Raw genomic sequence first — 24,947 nt, forward strand, 5'->3', positions numbered from 1 at the left:
CAGTGGGGCTTAGACCAAAAAAAAGACTTCAAATGTCATTCAATATTAAGAATATGTAAATCTATACTTGAGGAGGCGGGGGCAAGAGATGGGTGCACTGTCCCTTTAAGCAGCTGGCTCAGTGTCCTTGGCCCCGCCCACTCCCGCAGCCTCCACTCTCTCTGTCTTCACATTTGTGAGATGGGAGCACACACAGCCGCATCATCACGGCCCAGCAAGCACGACCAAGCCGCTGGGGAAAAGCGGACTAAATTACAACATTACCACACACACGGGGTAAGAAAATGAAGCTAGTAACCGAACGGTTGACTGCCACCGAACCGCCGCCTCGGTTTTTACACGAGTCCGATACTGTCTTCGCTTGCTTTACGTCCGTATGATCCTTTCTCCGTACGCTTAGCCGGTACAAAGGAGCAGCAGCACCTGAGATTGAAGCCTAATGGTCGGCTAGGAGTAGACGGACCTGTCGGGGCTACCAAGTCCGGACCTACCCACACAAACCGTCGGCAAACCAAGAGACGGTTTATTTCTTAGACATTTTCTTTCAGGATTCTTTTCTAGTTGACAGTGGACATCAACTATTTGTTTGAATTCCTTCTTTAAAGTGAGATAATCTGGAATAATGTACGAGAAAAAAAGACCGCCTTTTCTCCTCCATTATGTCTCATTCTCCTCCGTCCGGTCATCATAAACAGCCGCTGTGTTGTCCGCAAATGGATATGCTGCCCACGACAAGTGTCATCAGTTTGTGCTGGTGACCAGGTCATCTTAAAGGCCTGTTGAAAACACGATTTAATCACAGGTGAGCTGTTGTGAGGAAAGCTTGCGTTGGATTGGACAAATAAGACACAATATGGTAGAGCCGGTGGGATTCATCGAGGCGTGGAAGGCTCAATTCCCTGAGTCGGAACCCCCCAAGATGGAGCTGAGGTCTGTGGGAGGTATTGAGCACGAGCTGGAGAGATGCAAAGCGTCCATCAGGAGACTGGAGCAAGAAGTGAACAAGGAACGTTTCCGCATGATCTACCTGCAAACCCTCCTGGCCAAGGAGAGGAAAAGCTATGACAAACAGCGCTGGGGCTTTAGGAAAACGCCTCTCAATGAGGGGGTGGACCCCAATGCCTCTCAGGGGGCAGAGTCTCAGCAGCCACACATGCAGGAGACCGGTGGGGTGGGTTGCGGCGGCGGCTACGGTGCCGCTCCTATCGTGGACAGAAGCCGATACCAGCCTCACGGAGATGGAACCGGCAGATCCAAACCGAGACCCCAACCGGCGAGGAAGTCGGCATCCCACGGAGACGGGCTGGAGTCGGCTTTCGAGGCACCCCAACAGGCTGAGTCGACATCCTGTGACAATCTGGACGGGCTCTCGCCCTCCAAGCAAAGAGGAGGCGTGTCCGCGTCGCCCCGAAGGCCAGTACTTCCGCCCCCGGATAAGGAGCTGCCCTGCGACCCCAAAGACAAGCTTGGCATGGGCCTCGGTGTGGCTGCTCTAAGATCCAACTTTGAGAGGATCAAGCGGGCCAACTCTCACTCTGTGGGCGATAAAGGTCAAGAGAAGCAGCCGCCGCTACCACCGCCACCATTCTACACCAACATGGAGTTCCACCATGACAGGGGGCTGGTTCGGGTCAATGAGCGCGAGGTCTCGGACAAGATCAGCTCCCTGGGGAACCAAGCCATGCAGATGGAGCGGAAGAGATCCCTGCACTCGCTGCCTGGTAACCTGGCAACCGTGGCCGGGGAGCTCCGCGCCAGACCCGTGTACAGGGGTCGGTCCACCGAGAGCACCTGTGGCTACGATGCAGAGTATGAAGACGGAGAACCCAATCAGAGACTTCAAAGATCCAACGGTGGTAAGCCTCCTCCACCGCCTTGGCAACCCTCTGATTTCCAAGCTTACTCCAGCGTCTATGTCGGTGGCGTAATGATGGGCGAAGGCGGTGGCGGCGGCGACGGGCGGGGCGGCGTCCAAATGCGAGACCACGGCGGCGGTGACGACCACCTCCTGACGTGGCCCCGCCGCTCATACTCCCCGGGGAGCTTCGAGGACGTCGGCGGGGGCGGCGGCTACACGCCGGACTGCAGCTCCAACGAGAACCTGACGTCCAGCGAGGAGGACTTCTCATCGGGACAGTCCAGCCACGTCTCGCCCAGCCCCACCACGGCCTTCCGGCGACCCTTCCGAGAGAAGAGCCGCTCGCCGTCGCAGAACTCCCAGAACTCCCAGCACTCCTTCGACAGCAGCAGCCCACCGACGCCGCAGTCGCAGAAGCGGCACCATCGGCAGCAGGGGGGCCACGTGGTCATGTCGGAGGCCACCATTGTCAGCGTTCGCAAGACCGGTCAAATCTGGCCACCTGCTGTACATCACGGGAGAATGTCGCACGATAACAGTTTCCATGGAGACCACCTCGGTGAGTGACCTTTGTGTTGAACGTGTGTCTTGTGAGTGTAAAGCGTATGCGTGCAGTCTCTTCTTCAGATGTTAGCCTCGCGTGGGAGAAAGATCTCCTGCTGCTTATTCCTGGAATGTCACTCGTGTGGGAGAACAATGCAGTCAGTCTTTGTTGAAGCGGCCTTTTCTCACATGAGATCGCCGTCTGGAAATTCAATCGCAGTTGTCTGTCTGACTAAATGAAGCTATTCTCATGCTTGTGGTTCAACCTCAGTTTAACGCTGGTGTTGTTTTTTTCTTTGACAAACACGTTTGTTGGCTTCAACTTCAGACATTTTTTCCCCCCACTAGTAGTAGGCAGATAACCGGCCCTTTGTTCAACCAAAGTCCTGAAAGGCCAACTAATCAGATATCTCTAAAAAATGATCAACAATTATCACGTTCTTCTTGAGGCCGATTATAATTCTTATCTTTGTTTGTGGTTAACACCGAGTTTGGATTCTGAGATTGTATTGTATGACGAACGATCAATATTAGCGATAGAGCTGGCGCCGGGCAAAAATAGAGAAGTAATAATTGTGGTATTTTGTCATTCCACAGTACACATGAAAAGTTCCCAACTGTAGTGTAAATAACAGATAAGCTAACAGGTAGCCTATCTTGCTACGCCTACTCTTTCTTCTTTTTTTAAATGTTGTATTGGAATATTTTACTGCCCCCCGCAGGTCAGCTTGGCACAACAACAGGAATCTGCTTTCGGGAAGTGCTAAATTTCATTCGATTATTCAAGTGCTGTTCTCAATTATGTGTCGAGCTTTGGGTTTATTGATAATGAGAGGCACACTTTATCCTAATTCCAGCGCAAGTGCATATTTATCATATCATTATTCCGGGATGTGTTACAGTCTGAAATCAGATAGCACTCATTGCCGAAATTTCCTGCAGACGCGTCTCCTGTCTGTGCATCTATAATTCATTTATTTGAACTGTGCCACTGACATTGTGGCCCTGGTTGAAATCAAATTTTTTTTTGTGTCTGTGCTTTTTGTTTTGCTCCCCCCCCTAGGCAGGATGTGATGGGCAGAGTAGTACAAGAATTCTCACATCCTGTGTGGAACATTTGCAGTCAATGTGAAAGATGTGTTGAAGTGATTTTTGCAGGAAAAACATTGCCACAACCATTAAGATTGTGCACGGTTAGCAAAAAAAACCAAATGGAGCTCAGTTACAGCTGCTATGTTGAGGATTATCATGGCGCTGTCTGCTCTCTTTGTTTTAGCATCTTTTCCACCACAATGAGCCCTGTGGGGAGGAAGATGGAGGATTGGGTGGGGAGGGGGGGGGGGTATGTGTTACAGACTGACGTATTTAGCAGGATAATCTAGATTGGTGGGTAAGAAGTTTGTTTGACACCCTGTGGAGACGGACCCTGTTTTCCGCCATGCATGTGTAAAGCTGATGAGGGCCAACGGGCTGACAGTGTCGGTGATGATGATAAATGTTGCATCATTTCGAGGCCCCCGCGTTGCACGGTCGGAAGCCGAGGAGGACACTTTTGAGCCGGCGAGGCAGAGCTGTCGTCTCTCGCTCGGCTGGTCAAGAGATGCCCAGATGGGAAGATCTGGCCCGTTGCGTAACGGGAATACACACACAGATACACAAACAAAACACACATTGTTGTAAACACTTTGAAGCTCTCAGCAGGAGAGAATGAAGTTGCGGGCAGCTGTGGGATGCTGTCACCTCTCACGTGTGTGCCCAAGATGCGTAACAGCAACAGAATGTCGTCAATGTCTTTTGAGATAATGACAGATGGGAAAAAAAATTAAAGGAAAGAACGTTCTCTTGTGTGTCATTCGGAAGGGAATGCTTTGCAAGTTAAAGGCAAGGAGTTACAAAATAGTGTGGCATGTGATGTAATAGAACAGGTCTTTTTGCAATATTTGTGTGCGACCTTTGACCTGTTCCATCAGGAGTCATGATTTCAAAAGCGCTATTAAGCGAGCCTGACAACTTTTCCACAAGAATATTTTGATAGCGTCTTCAAATGAATGCTTGCAACCAGTTACAAGAGTTTGAGTTTCTGGAATTAGTGAAATAAATAGAATAGCATGGCTAGCATAGCTAACTAGCATGGCTAACGTGTTTCCACTCTGACGTTACGTCACAAGTGGCAAAGACTTGTTACATTTAGGAGAAAAATATATATATTTGATATTTATTTATGCACCTGTAGGTTAAATGAAAATAGAAACAAAGTTATTTACTCAAAAAATTCCAGATAATACTTTGAGAGCAGCATCTGTCCAAAATAGTTTGTACACATTTTTGTTTGGCGCAAATTTTGAGATTATTCGAGCAAGAATTGGCTATGCTTCTAGACTAAACAATTATGTCAATTTTCCGGGAAATACCTAGTACATAAGATATTTCGGGTTAAATAGCAAACTGCTGCACATTTGGCGAAAGACGCATTCAACAAACGCATTTCAGTGTGTGCAGGAAAAGAAGATGAGATCAGATTTGTGGAAAGGTTGAATGAAAGTGATTAAGCGTTAGGAGGATTAGTTCTGTTAGCTGGCCTGTCCACTGCTATTACTTTGAAACATGATGTGACACGGACCTTTTAGCAATATTACTTCATTGTAAGAAAGCACTTTGATTTTATATTTTTTTATTTTGCAATGATTAATCAATTAGGAGCAGAAAGAGTCAAGTCTTTGCCCCTGCCCACCTCTGAGATGTTTTTGGAAGGTGTAATCCACTTGCGGCATTGCGTGATGACCTGAATTCGCTTTTGCTGCATCAGCATTTGAAATCGGTTCCCCGTCATCTTAACCCAAAGAATACTCAAGTGAAGATAGTTCTTAAGGACACAGAGCTGGTCTTGCGTGTGGATCTGTCTCGTGTTTGTGTACGTGCGAGGGATTTTCTCCACAAATCCTCTAACAAGCCAGCCATGAGTGGAGGTGACAGTGTGCAGCGGCATTGCCAGAGTGTAAGCTGGCTGCCAGACTGGATCGCAGGAGGTCTTCTTACACGTCTTCCCTCTGAGATTTGTGTGTGTAGAAGTAGATCCTGGAACACTGTGTGTTTTGACGTTCGATATTTTACTGTCACGATTTTTTATTAATTAACCCTTGTGTGTATTTATTGGTGATAAGGGAGACCGAGGTCTTCTCATTTTTAGCATCTGCCTGGATTGGTTGTGATATACAACCCTGGAAGTAAAATGCTCTTGGAAAATCCCTTCTGGTAACTCCCCCTTCTTTCTCTCTCCTGGCCCACCTCATATCAGACGCTGAGTTTATATGGACTGCCCACCGCAGGCCTTTTTTTGTGTTTTTCTGTGTATCCTTGGTAAGATGCACAGGGGTCGTAAAACGCAGGCAGCTCTCTAAAGGCGTGGGGGGATGGTGCGGCGTGCTAATGTGAGGATATAAAGACCTGCTTGATTTTATTTACGGCGCAGATCAGAAGCTGGGACGGCTTCTTATGAAAATGAATAACCGATCGGGCCTCGTTTGTCTTTATTATGTGGCGCTCCTGTCTAGACATTAAAGGGACATTGGGCCTATTTTACATGAGAATTTACAGCTTGTTGGCAGCTTGTGAAAACTGTTGTTGGATCGCGTCCTCTGAGACTCTGAAGAGTCTTCAAGTGCAGTTGGAATCTCCCAAACGACAATTCTTGGGAAGTATTGTTCCAATTAAAAGTCTATTTATTTGGAAAAGCCTTGGTATCGTAAAATATTTCTTAAATGCAAACAATGTTTTGATAAACAATTTAACAAATGTACATTCACTGACAGATTTATGATGACTATGAATTTATTGTATAATGGAAAACGTCCTTTAACGATTAAAGCAATCCCAACGTAATCCCCCGGTGGACACGAGCAGTCACTGCTGCGACACCCACGTCACCCACATGTTGTCCTCTGGATCGGGGCCGGTGGTGGTAGTGGGGGGGGGGCTCAACCCAAAAGCAGTCTAGTCATGCGAACATGTCAACTTTAATCCGCTCTCTTTTGTCTGGGAATTACAAACTAATTCCGATTAACATTAGCCTTTCGCTTCCTTCATGTAACACACCCATGCTAATGCGCCATGTCCTATATATTTCACATGGGATTAGCACAGAGCAGCTAGCTTGCGCCGGCGTGGGTTGTGCAACTGTTTGCTTGAGAGGTTGATGAAATGGAAAGATAACAGAGGTCAAATTTAAATTGACCATTTATCTCCAAGCTAGCTTTAGAAAGTCATTTCCACCTTACAAGTGGGGGGTGGGGGGAAACCAAGGAGTGATGAAAGTCATGACCCCCCCCCCACCTCCGCCTTACAGAGGCCCCACTGTAATCATCTGTTGGGGGGTTTAACCGCAGAAAGTCTATAAAGCGACATGATCAATGGTAAATGTCAGCAGCAGCAGGCCACTTTGTGGACCCACCCAATGGTACACACCTCCGATTGACTCGGTTTGTCACGTGACACAAAACACCCATGTTGTAACCATAACACGGCACGGAAAAGCAAACATCTCATTTTACGATTTTTTTGAACAAACCATGGAAAATTGACTACAAAATACTTTTGGGATGAAGTAGAACCGATTTTTAATCCGTGACCTTTTATTTCTCAAATTTTCAATAATAATAACAAAAATCCTCATGGAGGTATTCCAAATTTTAGTATTTCCAGAAGAGTGGAAACATTGAGTAACTCCATGTTTGCATTTTCTGTCAGTATAACGACCAGGTGTCCCAATACTATTGTCAATAGTGTACACACTGATGTCACCGCTCTCCAATTCCTCTTCATTGTGTGCCGTGTTTGCTGTGGGCAGCTTGATGGCTTTGTTCAATAAATAGCAGTTGTTAATCGCTGCCGGTGCGTGTCCGTCCGTGCATGCGAGAATGACGCTGGTAGCGAGACTGCAGGATAAAGTAGCCATGCTGTAAAAATAAAAAACACATTATCTGGCTAATGAGCAAAGTGGCCGGCTGTTGGCAGCCGACCCGGTTCCTTTGGCGAGTGCAGTGGAGCAGAGTCGAAGGATTTTTTTTTTTTCCTTCAAAAACAACACTGTAAAAACTGATTGAACTGCATTTGTTCCAGGCTGGGCACAGACTTTGATTCCTGTAGCGTGTCGTAATTGGAGAATGCATAGTTTGGCTAGTTTAAAAGGTACAGAAAAGTTGACACATTTTGGTTTTAACAATTAAAAATATGACCATCAAATTAAAGAAGAGAGTTTTGAATGTTTTTATTGATACACGATCAAGGTTTTTGGGGTCGGACAGACAGTCTCTGTTGTTTTGTTCGAGATTTACTCGCCAACACAAACAACCGACTTTAGCATTCAAGTATGCTGACGGCCAAAGCCACGTCGGTTTTAATACGTTCTTTATTTAAAAATAGTGTCGTGTAAACAATCTCGACCACAATCTGGTCTTGGCAGTGGTCTCCTCGCTACTGAGTGCTCGTGTTGAAATATTGTGAATGAAAGCAAGTCTGTGAAAGTTATTATGGTGGAACTTCCTGGATAATTTACGGAGCAGACCAGAAGAGGAGGAAACGGTTCTAAGTGGATTCTTTAGAAGTAGGAGAGGATAGATGCTGATGTACTTAAAAAAGATCATTTCAACTTGACATTTTCATTTGTTATTTGTCGAGGTTTTTGTTGTAGAGGGAGAGTTTAAATGCGAGCTCCTGGGGGAGATCATATTCCATGTTGTGATCTGTTCCTCAACATCTCGTTCCTGAATGGCCTTCGGGTAGCAACCATGCTTCTGCCATTTGTCTTTTATGTCACTTTATACTCCTTCATCGGTCCGCCTCCCGCTTTTATGTTTGCCTCTTTTGGTTTGAAGCAAACCACAAGACGCATATTCCAAGGCTGATTGACCGACAACTGAGATGGTTCACCAAAGAGACGGTATTTTAGTGTAAAAGATATTTGGGGAAGGATTATCATGCTAGATGAGTATTTTGTTCATTCTTTTGGGGGCTTTGGCAACATTCAAATGTATATTTTTTTAATCTAAAGGGATTTTAATCCAAATGTATGGTTTCTTAGTTGAAACGGAGCCAGCGGCTTCCAGTAGTTACTTCTTAGCTAGCTAGTTAGCTTAGCGCTAAGCATTTCCCAAGTAGTTCCTTTGAAAACAATAAGGATGGGGGACTGTGGGCAAAATGGCACTGGAAGCTCTGAGCCAGATACTGTGATGTCATCAACTAGCGTAGCCCGACCCTATAATGTTATTTGTTGCTTATTTCTGTCCATTTTTCCAAGAAGTGCACTGGCAAGCTGTGCGTTAATTTCGGTCGAACTAACCCTAACCCTCTGTTACGGAATTCTATCTGGCGTTGTTAGTGTAAACAAGCTAAGCGGTGATGATGATGTCATTGCGTTATAACGAAAAAAGACGGCTTTCATGTTAACGCAACGTATTAAGGCCATACATAAAGTACATGATGTTTCCAATTGTTCTGCCTGTCTTTAAGTCGAATAGTTGCTTGTAGTAAAGTCTGCTTTTTGAGTATACTCACTTTTAGATACCCTCTGATTATGTTTTATGTGTTTCTTTATTGTGGGATTCCACATTTCCTGCCAAGTGTCCACATGGTGTCCACATGGCCAAAACCGTCTCCTTTTACAGAGCTATTCCTCTTTTCCTTCCCTCGCTCTCAATTCTTCTTTGCCTTCCATCATCACTTTATTTCCACGTTTCCTCCTCTTGTTCTCTGATATCTTTATGTGTCACTGTCTCTCATTTGGCCCACTTTATGAGCCTATAAATGGCAGCACTTGCTCAAGGCTAATTGCTTTTGATGGGACCCAGAGACATTTTCCGTGTCACATCTGCGAGGTACAGTAGTAACTTGTCAAATTGGCCAGGATTTTCCGGGACTGCCCGCGAACAAAGAAGCCGAGGGGGAGGTTGGAGATGTGAAATCTAAAACCAAATGCCTTTCTCTGCCATTCATTATTGATGCTGAACTGGCTGTTGTAATATCGGGTGTCCAATTCCCCGTTTTGCACGGCGCCCACCCCTGGGTCACGATGACACCATAGCCGTAGTCGCTATATTCGCAATTACATTGAATTAGTTCATAACTAGCATAATTTAGCATATTAGCATAAGTAGCAGTTCAGATTGATAACATTGAGACTTAGCATGTTCACCACACAAACAAGGAATCGAGTAAGTCCTATCACGTTTTCACAACTCCTTATTTAGCAGTAAACAGCGAAAAGAACGAGTTCGTGACGTGCAGCCGCCATGAGTCATAATACCTGGGAGGCCAGATGGAATTCTCGCGCTGCGGGGGGACGCTGGTCTGTTTTAGTGTGACATTCGAATCCATCATAAGAGGTCACACGCGTTCACGGATGATTCAAAGCTGGTTTTCTCTGACGCCAGGCTGTAAATGTTCTTGTTTACAACCAGACCGTCACCGTACAAAAACCGCACGTAGTGGCGACATTTGATGACACGGTCGTTTAAATCATAGGGTTCCCACCCTTTTCGACGACACGGGGGTAGTTAGTCAACGTCGACGGACTGAGGAGAGACCTCGACTGAATGGATGCTGTCATGTAAATATGCATAACATCAAGTTAAACAAACATTTCAACTTGACTCACTGCACAAAAATAAATACTGACTCATCGTACATCGGAGCCATAAGTCTGTTTTCGTTAAAGTGCGCTTCTACCACCAGGTTGACCTCTGGAAAAAAAAATCTATAGCTAGTGCCGACTGTATGTGCCTGAAAAGAAAATTGAATAAACGCGTTAGCGAAACACCACGGCAACAAATATTCATAAGTGTATTGATCTTTTAAGTGGATTCATAGCGAGGTCAGCCATCAGACCACCTCTATGAATCTATCAGTTGACGGCGTGGGCGTTGCGGTGGGAAAGCTTTCACCTTCATGCCGTGCACCCTCATTTTGTTACAACTGAGCCGCACAAGAGAAATCCCTTCAAGGATCATGAAATTGTAAAAGGAATCTATTTTTACACTATGTGACTGGACATAAAATGGCAAATGCTCGTCACGTGCAAGAAATGAGCAGCGCCGAATGAACGTCTAATTAAATCTGGCCTTGTGGTTGTGGCGCAGTGCTAATGGTGACTTTTATATAGCCAAGTCTGCATGAGCGTGCAGAGCGAGGACATAAAACGAATCTCGTGAAAATTAGACGTCTTTATTTTGTTAACTCCAGTAGGAGTTTAGCATATTTATGATTATTTGGTTCGACATTTTCCTCGCAGGTATCTTAAAAATATTTCGCTTGGATTGTCGTTGAGTTAGTTAGCAAAACAGAATAGCTAGCTGTTAGCTCTCGAGCCAATTATCAAGACAAAATTGATGGATGCTACTTTTGCTGCTTCCCCGAGTGGGAAATTAACCAGTCAAACCTGTACGGTGTGTGTGTGGAGTGGAAAAGCAACATTTGACGCAGCGTCGTCATGCTACTTGACAGACGTTATTTACTATAACACGCACACGCATTGATGACATTTTTATGGGTCCATATTGTGAATGAAGAATGTCCTTCAGTATTTTTTTGTCCATGCAAAACTATGGCGGTAACTCACATAGCATTTAAAAACATGTGATGGGTAATTGTCATTTATAGCATCACTTATAGTTACACGTTTATGGGTCGTGTTGTTGTAGTAGTTCAGGATGCCTGAAACATTTTGACTTTAGGGACTTTTCAGAGAGACTTGTCTAGCTCAGATTAAAATGAATGTGGCATCTTGCCACAAATACTGCTGGAGCCTTTTTCTGTCAGCCTCAGTGTTGTGATCAGAGTGACTAAATCTTCCCCACCGCCTGTGAGGATGTCTGCATGTCTTTTTAAGACTTAAAGATGATTTGCCTAAGAAGCTAGTTTTGAAAAAGAAAAAAAAATGCGTATGCCTGGAGTGTATTCTTGAATTATTGTTGCTTACAATGCAGATAAAAACATCCCCCCACCCCGCCCCACTTTCAATAACTTTAAATATTTTAGATGTTTGACAATTTAACTACAATAAAAAACATTTATATTTATTATTATTTATTTATATATAAAATTAAGATTTTTTTATGACTGAATATTATATATTTTTCATCTTATTTTTTGCAGTGCCTAGGACATGTTAAGATGAACATTTTAAATCCCCCCCCCCCCCTTAGATGCATCTTCGTCTCTCTTCCTCACTCTGTCCATCACTTTACTTTTAAAATTCATGTCCAATCCCGCTGCACATCTTACGTAAGTGAATTAAAACGCAATGCAGCGCTTCATTTTTCTGGGGCCGTTTTCATCGTGGGAGTTCTCTTCAGCCGAGGAAGCACGTCTGATTCGGCCGTGAATCTGCATGTTTCGGACATGATTCAGCATAACCTTAATGTGAATCTCCGACCGCCATTTTCAAAATGCCTTTCATTTCAGTGAGACACAATGCCGTAAGACTTTGTGTGTGCATATTCAAGCACTTAAAAGCGAGGTCTACTAAGAATAACCCTAATGAAACATTCATCGATCTTGCTGACTTAACAGCTTGTGTAATTTAGAGCAGCTAAGGTTAAGCGTGATTGTGTTAAATGGATTTGGATCAACTGCACGACATTTTTCTATTGCCATTTCCACACCAAAGACAAATTTTGCTCCTTCTGCTGAATTGTATCGTTTTTAAAAGGAAAGAATAACAGAATTGGCCTTTTTTCAAACTAGCTAACGTGTTCAATTTCATGACTCAGCAAGTTTGAGTGAGTATCATGCTTTGTCTCCCTTTGAGTAATAAATTAATTAATCATTATATATTTGTAATTGTTATCGGAATTTTACTCTACCAAATATCGGAATCTGTTCGACGTTTCTGGTCATGAGGCATTTCTGGGTCTGTTTTGAAATGTCTCATGTTGTGATGAAGATGAACTGAATCTCACGGCGCTTTCCCACGACCTTCTGTATTTCTTCAATGACCACTCTGACTCACCCCCCTCCTCCCCCACTTACCTTTGTATATAAATCGTCCCTAGTTTTGGGTATCAGTGGCCTACCATCGACGAAAAGTGGGTCATTCGCGGGTCTCGGCGAGCCATTATTTGTCGTCACTCGAGTGTAGCGAAGCCCCGCTGGCCTTTGTCTCACTTCTCAAAGGATAATAGTCTCCCTCTTTTTGCCCCCCCCCGGCCGTCCGTCCTTGACCACGGCTTGACTCAGCGCCGCCTCAGGCTCACTGCCAAGGGCCCGCTGTTCAATGCTAAAAGGTGAATTACTCTAGCAAAATTGTCATTTTGTCCATGTGTGTTTGTTTCCTAATTTAATTGACTTCCTAATAGGAGATGATGAGCTTGCCAGAGAATACGATGGGGCATTCAAGAAAGAAGGTAAACTGAGAACTGTTGAGTGATTTTTAAAAAATCAAAAGTAAGCTGAGGTCACAAGCCCAATTACCGCACGCTCCTTTTGAACACCCTTGCATTTTTAGTCGATCGTTCATCTTTCTGACAGTATTTTCCTGTCAAGACAAGGACCCTATTGATTTCTCCTTGGTTCTGTTCATAAGCAATGCTATGCAAAAGAAAATACTGCCGAGTAGAAGAGTCGGGCCAAAGGACCCATTGGCACTCCAATGCATAGAATGTTGATCCAGGATTACTGCCATGTCCTTCGAGGATATTTTTCATATTTGTTTGGTAATTCATGAATTCATGTCAATGGGAAATCGAAAGTAATACAGTAAAAAATAACATATTAGAGCATCTCACAGTGATTTGGCTCAGTAAAACAAATGTAAATATTGCATGCGGTACATTTGAAGCGCTAATTTGAGTTAATTGTTTCCATGCGCTCGGCTTCCTCTCTTGCCCTCGTAGATAAAACGCAGTGTGAGCTGGATATGGGTCAGACCACCTCCTTTGACATGCATTGTGTGAGTTTTGAGTGTGTGTGTATGTGTGTGTGGTGCACTGAGATCGGAGCAGTTCGTTTCTGCTCAGTGTCACGGCGACACTATTAAGGTTGTTCTGACGGCTCACACTCAAAAACTTATTTGAAAAAAATAATAAGTCAAGGCTGTCCCAGGGAAAAAAAATAGGATTGGGTTTCCGTGCAGACCCTGTAAGGGCACATTGTATGAAGAAATAGTTCTGGCTCATGTGCATTCTTCCCCTTTGGTCTCCTTCCTGCCGCCATCCTTCAGACGCTTCAGCGGCACAACAGCCACAAGGGAATCGTTGCAGTTGTGGTCACCCAAAGTTGATTTGAGGACCTTCGGGAGTCTCGGGCTTTAATTTGATTTTTGTTCTTGGGGCCACGATGCTATTTTCAGCCCCTTTGTGATTTATTTCGCTTGCCTACACTTTAGCCTCTTTGCAAACGGCCTTTTTGTGAGGGCTGCAGAGGCGAGTTGCGGTCAAGTCGTTCATGTTCCCTGAAAAAAATAAAAATAAAATTCGAGCCACAACTTTAAGAATGGAAGGCAAAATTCTTGGAGTACCTGATATAGTGCGAATGCCCCGACTTAGCAGTTTTGGAGTGTTTGTGAAGTGTTTTAAATTGGTGACAAACTGCATAATGGATCTTCTCTTTAAAAATACAAAACACAAGCAGCCCAGGGATCATCACAACCTTGTGGAAGAGAAGATGCTAAAAATACTCCGCTGCATCCCGCTGTGTGCTAGCATCTCTTGTTTGTTTACCTTTGTGCATACGCTTGTGTCAGCTATTCAGGCGTGCCGAGTTTGCCTCTGGGTCATAGAGATGTGTGCTTCCAGCTTAAAACGTGTTTGCCTCTCGTGACGACTTAATGCTCCGAGTATCGACGCTCGGAAGAAGAAAATGCAGTCCGCCTATCTGCTTTGCAAGTTAAGCAGGTTGACGGACGGAAGGAATTACTAGCTCGCCATAAGGGACGTCAATCAGAGCTGTCGGTGGAGTCGACGGTATTGAACACAAACAGGAAGTGGGTAACAAAATCAAATCGACAACAAAAGGTTAAGAGACAGCTTTGAGATTGATCGTTTGGATTTATTAGGTGGTGCGTGGTTCATACGGAGCTAAATCCTTTTTTTGACGTTTGGTAGTCTTGGCTTATCCCCTGTGCTTCCATTCTGCTAAACACACACACACAGTGGTTGGCGGCTCTGATTCATTGTCACACATACGCCTCACAGGCACGATGACTACTTTGTTCTTCTACTGCAGTTCCTCCTCTCGAGCTGTCTGCCGCGCCATGTGGCATTTTCGTGTGTGTGTGTTATATTTCTATCTTTCGTTCGGCACAGCCCTCAGCATCCCACCTTTTATTGTGCGACTATTTCTCTTTCAGTGGCTATTTTGGCTTGACCGCACAAGAAAAATACTCCATTGGCTCTGCGCACATCTGTCTGGCGGTGGAGTAACTGTGCACCATTTCCACGAGAAGCCGCCCCACCCCCCACCTGCTCGACCCACCGCACGTGCACACCCTTTGAGAATTCGTCTTTGTGTGAATGTGTACAGCAAGCCCGAGGCCGCTCACTGCGAACACTTGACTCGAATAATGCGTGACGTTGATTTCATTTTTTTCACTTTTGTCGTCTTGGCTTTGCAAGGCTTCTTAAGTGCCAGACATTTTAGTCAGGCTCATGATTATTTCCTCCAAGCCATCCTCAATGCGTTCTCCACGTCAACATGGCTTCAAACATTGTTTTTTTTTTTTTTTTTCCAACAACCTGATTGCACTCCATTTCACAGATTTACCACCATTGTGTTTCTTGTTTTTCTTTGTGGCATAGGAGGCAGGAACTGAGATTTCGAATTTTATACGTGGATAAAAAAATGAGAATGGAATTCACTCAAGGCTGTTTGGGGTTTTTTTTAGTAAAGAAAAAAAGAGGTGGATTTTTGTGTTCACCCTTGAAACCGTGTTAGCGTGTTAGCTACGAGAGGACGGATAGCTACAAGCGCTCTAAAAGCACTTTACATGGCTGAATGCTCGCTTGTATATTGAAATAACAGCCGTGGGCGTGCATCTCTATATATGCCATGCCATGCCCTCACCTGCTTGTGGTGTCACGTTACATAAGCATGCTAATGTTACCGCTAGCGCCACAATAGCATAAAAGCAAAACAAAAGACGAGTGGGGGCCTCAAGGTGACAAAAGATGATACACATCATAGAGGGAGGAAAATGTGGTTAGAGAGTTTCCTTATTATGTCTTTGAGCCCAAAATGTATATGTTTCCCCTCAAGGCACCAGACAAGAACGTCACATGATTCCTTTGTGTCTCTCTTGAGCACGGTGGAAAAGTGACGAGCACTTCTGCCTCACACTTTTCAGGTTCAGGTTTGAGTCTGCTTCCACCTTCCTTGTTGGAGCCCTATAAATAAAGCCTTTTTTATTTATAGTGTCCAGGCTGAGTGCCTGGAGCTGGAATTCGTATTTTTGATTAATATTTAACCCCCCTAAGAGCACCAAGCAGTACTCAAGGTCCTTTTGTTTTTGGTTTGATTTTGTTCACATGTTCATTGAAGGACAATTAATAGAGTGGTCAGATAAAAACATATATTTTTTTAAATGTGCGTATGACTTTTTTTGTCATCTGAACTGACAGATTTCATTTGTTAATCTTAATCAATTACCGATGTATTAGCTTTGCTAGATTAAAGCGTGGCTGAAGAACACAAAGAATGATCGTTCCATCTGTTCTTCATAAGTCTGTTTATTTTCTTCAAATATTTTCTCTCTGCTTAAGCCATGTATTACGATTACATAATCCACTTTTCCTCTTCAGTGCATTATTAATGAGAAAGAGAGTAGGCAAGACTGTAAACATGCCACGGACGCTATTTCATAAGTGTGCTTCGGTTGAGGGGTTAAAAATGCGGTCCGGGACCAAAAAGATGCGGGTTTGATTCTATCGACCGGCACGGCGATATCTAATCTGGGGGTTTTGTGGAAAAAAAAAAAAAGTAAATACAGAGAGATGACGCAGGATTTCTTGGGTGTTAGTCAAACATGCTAAGTGCTACGCTAATCATTCAAAATGTGAAATTGCTAATAGAAATTCCGAGATCAAACTTATCCAATAATAAATACCACTGTGTATTATGAGGTTTGTTAGTTCACAACATTCTCTGTAGATGTTTCGGAAAGTTCAGCTTGATTAGGATAATCAAAAATATCCAAGTTCGGAAGTTCTAATGGAAACAATTAGAATAATTGTCCTTCATTCCAATGAGGACAAGCGCTCTAAAAAATGGAAGGACAGATGCGCTTAACATGCAAATGTTATTTCTACGATCATGTTCTTGTACCTCGTAGGCGTGAATTTGATCAGACATTGTCTGTGGGAGGGCGAGTGTAAGATACGTTGCCTATCTGTGAAGGCTTTTATCTCCATAATGACTCCACGTGAGTGTTGGATGCAGGTAATATGAAGCCGGGATGCTTCAAGCTGGCAGACAGTCAGACTGGCGCTGTGCCAGTTTCAGGACGCTTGACTATGGCGGAGGAGACGATTCAAACTCATTACATATTCACTCGGGATACTTTTTTTTTAAACCACTTTACGACTAATCGTCGTGAATAAACTTTGTCTTTCAGTCTGGCAGGGTACCTAATTGCAAAAGAAATGCTCTCCTTGTTGGTGGTGGTAACCCTCGGCAACGGTTCCCCAAGAGACTGGCTTTGGCAAATCTCTATGGCCTGTTTAGCAAATTCCTAATTCGTGTCCCCTGAACGGCGCGGGCATAAAGCGCCGGCGGTTTATGGCCCTGAGCTACGATGATGCGGCGCCTTGTGTTTGACCAGAGATTAAGCAGATTGAAGCTCTTTGTGCTGCCTCGGCTGTTTGTCCGTGATAAGTGTCCCGACCGCAGGCCTTCGCGTCTCAAACTGGGTGCAAAGCCCTTCTGTACCCGTTCGTACATGAGGCATGATTCAAAACAGGATTTACAACATGGGAAACGGTTTGGATGAGGTGTGGCGACCCCTGTGCTCGGGTTTAAACATTTGTCAATTTATGCAAAAATATTGTCAATTCCATAACTGAAACAATTTGACTGATGACGCCAAAAAATAAATGTCATTGCAGCCATTATGCTCTGTCAGGAAATGAACCAGCCTAACGATGAGTGATTTTTATTGATAATATAATGTAATGAAGCTCCTAATCAGATTACGGATTATAAAAAAAAAGGAAAATTAAATCATGTCGCACAAGACGGTCTGTGTGGAAGTACACGCTGCCGTTTTGGAACAATTTCTTACTTCAAAAACAACATGTCAGCCTGATGTTTGTCTTGGAGAGGATCTCAAGAGCAAGTTACCTGAGATACAAAACTCCCGGGATTCCCTTTGAATGACATTTTAGGTCTCTGAGGTAAAACCGCAACAGGAGCTAAATGCAAAATGTAACCACAAAAGACATGATGTTGAATTCAAGCACATTGCTGATACGGCAAACTGTTGGGTGTTCTTGTCCCATCCCTCCATTTTAAAAAAAAAAAAAAAAAAGTGATTTGCCCCCGGCAAACTTTCAAAGTACAGTGTTGCTTATGGTCGGTTAGAGTGGGTGAAGTACCCCCCTCCCCTCTCAGCACGATCAAAGATAAAGTAAACGTGGAAACATGCAATTAGCGTCTCAATCCGATCCATCCTTTCTATTTTTACCCAGCGCATTTAAAACCCACACGACTTGAGAATGTTTTTGCGCACAGCCGTGCAGATTCAAGTGGCAGCTTTCAGCGTTGCTAAATTAATGAGCCGCCCTCGCAGCATCACACTCCGCCGCCACGCTGCTCATGATCCATTTTAAAGAGGGCCGACCTCAAAATTGATCACCACCGATGCCGACCGATTTAACCAAAACAAAAAGTGTGACAAAAGCATCCTGACGCAACAGGGAGCAATATGTTGGTAGACCAGGAAAGAAAAGAAAAAAGAATGTTAAGCAATATTAGCATTTTATTCTCTCTTCTGACTTAAACCAAAGCGTCTTCCATATTTCACTCGCTTTGCCAGTAGAAAGTGCGTTCCATAGTTGAGATGGTAATTTGCCACGCTGTATTATTAATCAGAGTTTCTGCTGCAATTTCAACACTCTCATAATAACGCCTCAGGCCGGCTCCTGCGTAATGAGGCTTTTTCCAACACCGCTTGACAGTGAAGACACGACAGATGCTTATGGAATCAAAGGTTTCTCTGGCAGCGGGTGCGTGTTTCCAAACCGCGTTCTCCTCGAAAGCGATCAAAAGGAAGCTGGAGAGCGAAGAGCGCGATCTGACGAGGATGTAAAACGCTGTCCGGGGGAAGATGACAAAACTTCGACACGCTGTTGTGTGTTTTGGGAGATGGACTCCCAACCCGTCAATCACGATTCGAACGGTTGAATCGACTCAACCGTCGACACACTGTTGTGTGTTTTAAGAGATGGACTCCCAACCGTCAATCACGATTCGAACGGTTCGACTGGACTTGTTGGGGAGATATGACCTGTTTTATTACCCTTTTTTTTTTCTCATCACTAAAGTGCAGATATTCACTTTGTGTGGCCCCCTAATGAGGAAAAAAAACACATTTATCAAATTAACAGCCATCAAGTGCCTCCAACCACTCGGGGGGGGGACCAGAATCATTGCGCTCAAATTCATTTAATATCTTGGCAAGTGTCGCCGCCCCCCATCTTCGCTCTCTCTCCTAGACTTTTTTTTTTTTTTCCATTGCCTCAGCTTTCCGCTGTCACTACCAGCCCCCCACAGCTTGGTGTTAAATTGTCTTTAAATTGGATACTTAAGGGGATAAAGGAACCTCGCTCACACTATACATGAACCTGTTTTCAAGGCACAGGGATGTAAATTACCGCCTTAGTTTGGCTTGTAAATCGCAGTGCAGTGAAAAGCGAATTTTTGTTTCATTTTCGTTCACTACCATTGACGGATATAGATGTCAAAGATCCATTTTGACTAGGCCGGTGGTATTTTGGGGGGGGGGTCATTTTACCAAATTGGCTTTATTGACTTAGGGGAAATTTAATTCCGCTTTAGTGTGTTTTGAGCATGCTAAAAGTTCTTTTTAAGATGGAAGATTAGCCGAGACAATCCACAGGGCCTCTGAATTGTACCACTTGATGAAAATGTGACTAAATGAGGGGGGGGGGGTGCATTAATGTGAAAGCTTGTGTGTGTGTAAGGGTTGTGACTATATTAGCAGTGTTAAGATGACTGTTTTCCTCCCAGAGTCCCATAAAGGTGACAGCGCCTTGAACAGATTTATGGCAGCCATGTTGAGTGCCTAAGGGCAGGGGTGGCGGAGGGGACCTCATTGAGAATCTCGCGCCCCCCCTCCGTCTTTCATTTTCTCTCAAGCTTCATTTTCTCCATCTTCTCTTTGTTAATAATCATTTCCTCACTGATGACTTGAGAATTAGCAGCGGCTTGTGTCGTCTCCTTCTGCCATTTTTCTGTTTACTTCCACTCCCCCCCCTCTTTATTTTTTTATTCTCCCTCCAGGCAACGCTTGTCTTCTTTGTGCGAAGGTCACAGCTCTCTTGGTCTCAGTTGAACTCCGACAAGCCTTTTAATTGATGCTTAGCTCATTTATGGCTTTACGCTAATGCACTTTTGTGTGTGTGTGTAGCCATTATGGCTCCGAGCCAAAACGCGTTCGTCACCATGTAAACCTTGCACGAGGAATGTGGGCGTGTTTGGACATTGATTGGTACGCTGCTTTTATTTTTATGCTTCAACGCAGAATTTGGAAGAAATCAATGCCTTGTCGGTCTTTCATGCAATCTGTTGGGAATTTTTTTTTGCTCTCTAGGCTTTTCTGTAGAGGGGGCTGGGGGGTTCGGAAGACACGAGGCGTGGGAGGAGGGGAATGTATGGTAGATATTGTGCTGCGAGGAGCATGAGGATGCCAGCTGTATGTGCCGCATCATCAGAGAAGGTTTAAAACAACACATTTTAGAGTGGCCTGCTTTTCATTGGATGATAATCTCCATAAATAAATACAAAAGGCAAATTAAATTAAACAAAAATACTGGTTGGCGGTGTTTGGCTTTTTTGGTCGTTTCCACGGAGGCACGTAAATATTCCTCTGAAGCATTTAGTCAACACCGCCATGATTCATTTGTCACTTTTTCTTTCCATATTTAATTGACACTTGAGCATTTTTATTCACCATTGTGGTTTAAGCTCCCAGTCTGCGCTGCTTTAAAACCAAGAGGTGGTCGCTGACTCTAAAAAAAAAAAAAAATGTTGTATGGATGCTCTGTTTTTGGCCTGCGGGCACTAAAAGGCATTCCACACACAAACAGGCTCAGTGTGTCCCGTGACGACGTTTTTCCAAAGCTAGGTGGAAGGAATATGAAGTTGTGGAGCTATTTTGGAGAAACTCCATTGGCCTGATATTTCCAGACCCGCATTTGTGTTTTATAAATTCCACCACGATTAATTGTAATACTTGTTAAGTTCTGGTGTGTTTGGTTCAAGGTTCGATTTTTTTATTTTTGTCTAGAGGCTAACTACACAAACACACTCTATGTTGGTCCAGCATGGCAGACCGAGTGGGCAGCCACCACCCACATCCAGTCGTGAGTATTTGGACCAAACGGTGGGTGGGCTGAAGGTCACATGTTATCTGGATGCACACACACATTGTTTTTGTCTCTTTTAGGGATCCGACATTAAGAAGGTGGAGTCGCTTTTCCGCTAATCGCTACGTTGGCGGATCTCACCTTGCATCGCTATGACTGTGTCCTTGAAGAAATCACTGAGCAAGTGTAGACAATTTTGGACTAAAAAAATAGACAAATGTTTTGTCTGTTTGGCAAACATCAACTTTTGTCCATTAGATTTGTTTCATTAGATTATTATGATTTATGGCTACGTTTGACTCTTATTTCGATTGGTCAAGAAGGAATTTTCTGTTTGCCTTCATTTTATCAGTCAAGAAAAAAAAGAGTACCTTGCTTCTTACCCAATTTAGGATTTCCTGAGCTTGTTGAAGGTCTGCACACTACTTAGCGGGCTCTCGTTCTTACGCTTATCTGCAAAGTGTTTATGTGATTAGTCAGCGCATGGGAGGCCAGACCGGCTTTTTGGAGAAGTGATGCTGTGTTGAAAGTAGAGTAGTGGGAGGCGGCGAGTTAAATATTATTGGTGACTCTTTCAAGGATGCTTGGAAGTTTTCCCCTCGGATGCTTTCCCAAAACTGCTGACACGCCTCCAGGAGCTATTTTAACTCTGCAAAAATCTTTTTTTTGTGTGATTGACAGATGGCCATTACACCGGGACTCCGCCGTCTTACGGTTATGACGCCGACCGCGCCGAGGAGCAGCGGCGGCACCACGACATCCTGCCGTACATCGACGACTCGCCTTCTTCGTCACCTCACCTGAGCTCCAAGAGCCGAAGCAGTCGGGATACCCTCTCGTCGGGATCGCTGGAGTCCTCCAAGTCGGTCAGTGTGTTGAAAATCGTTTATTAGTTTGCTCGTATGCAATTACCTGGTCCTGGTTCCAGTTTTTCATTTATTGGTGGAACGATTCGATTCAATTGAGAGTGCCCTGGATGATTGACAGCTCATATTGGAGCGAAAGCCTCTAACCGTGCAGTTGTGAATTGACAATAATTGTCAACACTTCCTTTGACCTCAATACGTTCAGGAAGTAGGCTAATCTATTTTTACGGCAATCCAGTCTCAGCTGTAAATTGACGAGGAATCGAATCTGTCATTTGGGAGGATCTCTGCCTGACTTGCAGCCTCGGGAGCTGTCATCCGCAGATGGAAGTCATCCTTTTCCCCGGAGGCGGGCTGCTTCTCAACGATAGACACATTTAACGCGGAGTAAAAATTCCCAAATGAGCGAGTGCTTCCTTTAGAATGGGGGGGGTGTCACGAGATAGGCTAATAGCGCCTCTTGCTAGCGTGCCCTTGGAAAAAGTAATCACATCAGTGGTCATGAAGCAATATCAGCCCTACCAATAAATGATGACCCCACCTTTGACCTGTCCCGTTTTTTGTATAAACAGGAGAAGAGGTTTAGCCTCGATGAAATTCCCACAGTCAGAGTTAGCATAGCCTTGATTTGCCCTTGTACAGTCGCCACATGCCCGTCCGCCAGTCTGCTTCGCCGACTGAGTCAGAACTCAGGCGAGCTGCGATTGGCTCTTTCTAGAGTTGAGGCTTGATGACGTCATTGTGATGAGTCATCACCATCTGAAAAATAGAAATAGTACTCCCAACTCGGCTCAATCTCGATAGAGGTGGTCAGATGTTTTATGTGGGATCTGTGGTTTTTTTATTGAGTTTTAATTAAAAAAGTTCGTCCATGACATTTCTTATGTGAGCTTTGATTATTTTATTTTTTTTAAGTGATCATCAGAATGTGCAATCCCGTCAAATTTTCAGGCTCTTCTTGTTTACTGACAGTGAAATCACTGTGAAATTAAGTAAACAGAAATAATTCCACGTTGAGGAAAACAGCACGATATTCCTGCTCCATTACAGGCCAGACACGATGGGCAAAAATCTCGTTAGGGATTTCAACAAGCAAGGGTTGTCGGAAGCGGGATGCTAAACGGCTTAGACTACGAGAAATAGAAATGTTGAACGCTTAATAAAATGCATAACGGGGGCCATGACGTTCTCCCGCACTTTGCGGGAAAGGGAAGCAGAGGTTAGCAATAATATTATTACCATCGATGCTGCTCCGTTTCCAAATGCGTCTCCTGAGCTGCAGCTGCTATGATGGGCATTTTAATACATTTGAATAATTTTATGCCGATGTTCGACTCTGAAAAGTATTTAGTGCACTTCTGTATTGTACTTTTTTTGTTCATATCGTGCATGTGTGTGTCTTTTCTCATTCATTCACACACACAGGTATTTATACAGCAACCTTCCTCCTCCTCTGGGACATCCTGCCTGTTTGAGTTATTTCAAAGTTCACGGCAAAGCAAGGCAGCCCGAGGAATCTCGCTATCTGTCTGTCTGTTTTCTTTCATGATCGTTCTCCTCGGCGAGCTTTGACCGGCCCCGCGGCGCTGGGGAAGTCAGGATGAAGGATTTCTAGAAAAAGTCTAGCGCTTCTGATTATGTTTGGCTGTTATTTATTGAACATGTTTGGTCAAAAAAAAAAAAAAAACCTAAGGCTTGTTTTTTAATGGGTGTTTGTCTGTGTTGCAGACGGAATGTGACCTGGAGAAAGGTTTGGAAATGAGGAAGTGGGTCCTGTCTGGGATTTTGGCCAGTGAAGAAACATACCTCAGTCACCTGGAGGCACTGCTGCTGGTGAGATACTCATTTCCTCTATTTACCAATCGTCGCTAGATCAGTTACTCATCTAGTCTGCTGGAGTTATTTTAAAATGTACGTCCATAAAATCTGCCAAGAATAGAAAACTTTGTCCAACTTGAGATCTCTGTGTCATATTTTCAGCCCATGAAGCCTTTGAAAGCGGCGGCCACCACGTCGCAGCCCGTGCTCTCCGTGTCCCAGATCGAAACCATCTTCTTCAAAGTGCCTGAGCTCTACGAGATCCACAAGGAGTTCTACGACGGCCTCCTGCCCCGCGTCCAGCAATGGAGCCATCATCAGAGAGTCGGGGATCTCTTCCAAAAACTGGTGAGGCTCCTCGCAAACTGTCACGCCGATGATGTCACGTAGAAGACCCGCCCGCTCGTCTTAATCACTCCCACAGCGTCTCAATTAACCCGCCATAGTGAATCGGTTGTTAATTCTCTCCCTAAATGCTGTTGGCCTCATTCGGCCCTCTTTTTTTTTCTCACCCTCACAGACTCTCATGCTCTAGCGCACAGAGGGAGGCGCAAGCTTGTTTCACAATGCTGCCTTTTTTTTGGCCTCGTGCAGCTGAGACCGCCGCTGCTCTGTGTGTGTGCTTTGTGTCTCAAAGACACAGCTCTCTCACACTCGCTCGCTGGCTCTCGTAGAATATTTCTTTCCTGCCATCTCGTTACCTTCCTTCCTGCCTTCGCTCAGCCAGAAATTAATCTCGTACGAGGGCCATGTTGCAGTTTAGCCCGAAAGTGTCGACGCAGCACTAAAATAATTACATCTCCCTTCTCCATTGCTCGACAAAAAAAAAAAAAAAAACTGGGCTAAATTTAATGGCCTTGACCTCTTTGGAGCAGATGTACTAAAATGTTATAGTGTAAAATATGACCTGATGATGAACAGACGGCTTGTGACCCCGTGGGAAGTACTCGGAACGCCATTGTACCTGCATTTCCGGGAGGGGAGGGGTGGAGGTGGACCACCAGCGACCATCTCACCATTTTACACTCAAGCGTGATGTAATTACAGTTTCAAGCTCCACAGTGTCTAATCAATCATTCACTCCTCTTCGACACAAAATGTTTACGTCGTCGCTGACGAGCGTTTACTTGCACGGATTCTTCCGTTCTCCCTTCAGCTCATTTGCTCATTTTACCATAAAATAAAAGTCGACACAACGGCGGCCGCATTAGAGGATGAGATTAGATGAGTGCCGAAGAAGCGAGGAACGTAGGCGGAGATTTTTAAGGGGGAGGT

General features: G+C 44.5%; 1 protein-coding gene across 2 annotated transcripts in view; it reads left to right on the top strand.

Moving 5' to 3' along the window:
• Positions 1-154: 154 nt before the first annotated feature.
• bcr (BCR activator of RhoGEF and GTPase) overlaps positions 155-24,947 on the top strand; it is a 36,450-nt gene continuing 11,657 nt past the window's right edge. Inside the window, exons 1-5 of one of the 2 annotated variants that reach the window (XM_088391904.1) lie at positions 155-1,856; positions 1,941-2,417; positions 21,670-21,854; positions 23,583-23,687; positions 23,835-24,020. In XM_088391904.1, coding sequence (XP_088248030.1) covers positions 854-1,856; positions 1,941-2,417; positions 21,670-21,854; positions 23,583-23,687; positions 23,835-24,020 — 1,956 coding nt within the window. In that variant the 5' untranslated portion in view covers positions 155-853. Of the gene's footprint in view, positions 2,418-21,669; positions 21,855-23,582; positions 23,688-23,834; positions 24,021-24,947 lie in introns of both variants that reach the window. The other variant, XM_088391903.1, reaches the window with a different exon arrangement.

This window comes from Syngnathus floridae, chromosome 12 (assembly GCF_059516105.1).
Source record: "Syngnathus floridae isolate MCC-2025c chromosome 12, RoL_Sflo_1.0, whole genome shotgun sequence".
In the NCBI taxonomy this organism is placed as follows: domain Eukaryota; kingdom Metazoa; phylum Chordata; class Actinopteri; order Syngnathiformes; family Syngnathidae; genus Syngnathus; species Syngnathus floridae.